The following is a 3285-nucleotide window of genomic DNA, read 5'->3' as shown; positions in this document are numbered from 1 at the left end:
CATCCCCCCAGCCCCCGCCCCGCATCCGCCGCCCCCCGCTGCAGCCGGGCGTCGCGGCCCCGGGGATGTTCTCCCGCAAGGGCCATGCGGATGTCAAGAAATCTACACAGAAAGCGCTGGACCCGAAGAAGGACGTGCTGACCCGCCTCAAGCACCTCCGCGCCGTGCTGGGTGAGCCCCGGGCACTGCCTGCTTCCTCCTCCGCGGGGCACGGGCCTGGCGGGACTGGGTGTTCCTGGTGGGTAGTGCCGAGTGCGCCTGGGCTGAGCCTTGCGGGAGAGGCCCCGGGCAGACAGAGCGGGGCACAGACATCTTTCTGTCAGTGGAAGGGGGAGAAGAGTTTGAAAACCTGCCTGACAACGGGCTCTTCAAATCAGTAGTTGCCACCCTTGGAATCGGCGCTGTCCCTTGACTCCAGGTGGCCTACGACGAACTTGTAGTATCAGGCCCCCTTTCGCCAGAGAGAATGATAATAATAGTAATAATAATGACCATTTTCTGGCCTCCTTTATGTCTGAGGCACCCTCTTGGCCCATGCCTGTGTCTGGCCTTGTTTGGAATGACCGGGTGTTTCCTGTGCACTAGTTCGCGCCTGGTTTTGTTATCCAGAGTGTCTGCAATCCAGTCTCTTGTGGGGGATTCATAGAGTCATAAAAAATGAGGGTTGGACGCAGCGTTCCCTCTAAGCTGTGTGGCGTGCGCGGCTGCACAGGCATGCTTATGCCATGCTGCCAGGTGCGCCTGAATGGCTGCACAGCTTGGAGGGAACGCTGGTTGGAAGGGACCCTTGGAGGTCATCCAGTGGTTCTCCACCTTTTTTGGACCAGGACTCATTTGGAAATGTCAATGGCTCATCCCAACCCAGTGCCCCTTGCTCCTGACCTGCTGCCCCCCACCCCACAGTGTGGGCTCCAAGCAGCCCCTTGCAGACTGGCAATTTCCCACCTTTTTCTCCTTTAAAGGAGAATCCATTTTTAAAGTTTGTTGATCCATTTTTAAAGTTTGCTCATGACCCTCTCATATATTCTTGCGACCTATGGGTTGAGAAACACTGATCTTGTTCAACCTCCTGTTCATATCAGGACCATCCCCAACTAGATCATCTCAGCCAAAGCTTTGTGTAGCTGGGTCTCAAAAACCTCCAAGGATAGAGACTCAACCACGTCCCTGGGTAACCTGTTCCAGTGTTTTTCCAATACTGTATCTAACCTAAACTTCCCTTGCTGCAACTTGAGACATTTAACTAGAAGAAACTTATTTTAAAAAAAACCCCAGAAATAAAGAAACTCAGTTGACTAGCGTGCCCTGAGGTTTAGGACAAAGGTTAAGGAGAGTTAGTACCGCCCTGCCTCCTGTTCAGTTGTTGATGCTTCTGTATAAGTGAAATGACCTCATACATGAGTAGATCTGGTCTGACTAAAGCTGTTAGGATTAATGTCTCTTACATGAATTTAAGAAAATATCTTGAATTCCATTAGGATAAAAGGACAGGGCCACTTTGCAAAATCAATGTTTAGGATGTATAACTGTAATGATAAACAGGCATTAAAAAGCATGCAAAAGGAAGGGTAAGGTCTTGCAGGATATTCCAGGAAATTTAACGAGATTTTATCTGGTTGAAGTGAAATGTCATTCCATTATTTAAATGATGGTAGCAGCATTTTAATGAAATATTATTCATATGCTACTTCACTGTATGAAAAGTGTATTAATTTAGTTCAGATGGAGTTTACTAGAGAATGAGCTGAAGGTTTCTGTTCCCCAGACAATTAAAGAACCAAAAAACACCTCCCAAACTCCTCCCCCTCCCTTGTTTTGGATAGGGCATGCCAAAATACTCCTCTTGTACATAATCAAGCTATACCACAAAGAAGTTCATGATAAAAAACCATTTACAGACCATTGCTTATTTCCTTCTCTGAAATAAGATTTTATCAAAATGCACACATTGCCTCATGACTTTCTGTAAATTCTAGATGTCTTCTTTGTTCCACTATGTGCATGGCTGGTAGTATTAAAGATGCAACACAAATTAACCAGATTCTCCCAAACTGTTTGTTTGAAATATAACCAACGAATGATTAAACAACAATCAACTGAGACTATCTAAGAATGCATTTTGGCATCTGGGTTCATAAAATATGCAGATGTTACAGGAGGAATAGTTCCACTTTATAGGCACCAAAATAACTTCAAAAGGTTGCTTTTAGATTAAAAATGTCATAGCAAATAAAAGCTTCTACAAATAAAAAAAAAAGTTAAAGGCTGCTAAGAAAATAACTACCATATTAATTGCCTAATTTACAAAATCCAAGTGCATAAGGCAAGAAATAAATCATGAAACATAAAATATACTATGTACTGCAAACATGTGCTTATCAATCTAATGAAATCTCATCACAGTGCAACAGCCCTAGGTCCAATATGCAGATTGCTCTTTTTAAAGAATTTTTATTATCTTGGTTCAGTACATTTTTAAGGACTATTGTTAAATGGGGAATAGTATCAGTTAGTATTTATTCATTGACACTGGTATTTTGGTAATGTATTTATAATTTACGTGTTTTAGGATGAATGTGATTTAATAGTAAGTGTGTAACATAAGTGATTAATAGTAAAAGCATTTCTGTTTGGAAAACTGCATGTTAAGAATGGCAAATATAAAAACTCTCTTAACACCCCTCCCCCCCCCCCCCTCCCCCACTTTTCTCCAATAAAAAAACCCCTTAACCCCCCCCCCCCCCCCCCCTTCCCCAATTTTACCATGTGAGTTTATTAGTGAAAGGATACCAGTTTCTTACTGTGGCTCAAACTTAAGATTTTTTTAAAATTATAAAACATGCATTTCTTTATACTTAATAAATCCTTACGTGCAATGCAGGCTTTATGACAACCTTTTTTCTTTATTTCCAGTGTTTGATTCTCTGTGTGTGATAAGAAACTGCATTGTTATCATTTAGCTGATATTTTAAATAGAATTGGTGTTTTTGTATATATGCTTTGGAATTTTATGCTTTTGTTAACATTTTTCATTTTTTATATGTGGATGAATGAAAACAATGTTTCAAAAATATATAAGTGGTGTATGTATCATATGACTCTTAAATAAGGGAGCTAAAAATAGTTTCTTCAAAGCCTTATATATTTCAAAGCACAGTTGATAGGATGCATATGTTGCTTACAAAGATTGCATGTCTTGTTAACTAAGTTATTTTCTCTTCCAGTATTAGTAGATTATAGTACCACAATTTCTTAGTGGACCCAGAACTTGAGGGCTAAGGGGTT

The 3285-nt window shown here is 41.5% G+C and overlaps 1 protein-coding gene across 2 annotated transcripts in view; it reads left to right on the top strand.

Annotated features, from left to right (window-relative positions):
- The first annotated feature begins 6 nt into the window (after positions 1-6).
- The window catches only part of RALGAPA2 (Ral GTPase activating protein catalytic alpha subunit 2), a 375043-nt gene continuing 371764 nt past the window's right edge, over positions 7-3285 (top strand). For both annotated transcript variants that reach the window (XM_025201970.1, XM_025201964.1), the window contains exon 1: positions 7-171. In XM_025201970.1, coding sequence (XP_025057755.1) covers positions 66-171 — 106 coding nt within the window. In that variant the 5' untranslated portion in view covers positions 7-65. The remainder of the gene's footprint in view (positions 172-3285) is intronic.

The sequence above is a fragment of the Alligator sinensis genome, unplaced genomic scaffold (assembly GCF_000455745.1).
Source record: "Alligator sinensis unplaced genomic scaffold, ASM45574v1 scaffold140_1, whole genome shotgun sequence".
Classification (NCBI taxonomy): domain Eukaryota; kingdom Metazoa; phylum Chordata; order Crocodylia; family Alligatoridae; genus Alligator; species Alligator sinensis.
This window is presented reverse-complemented; position numbering and strand designations above follow the sequence as displayed.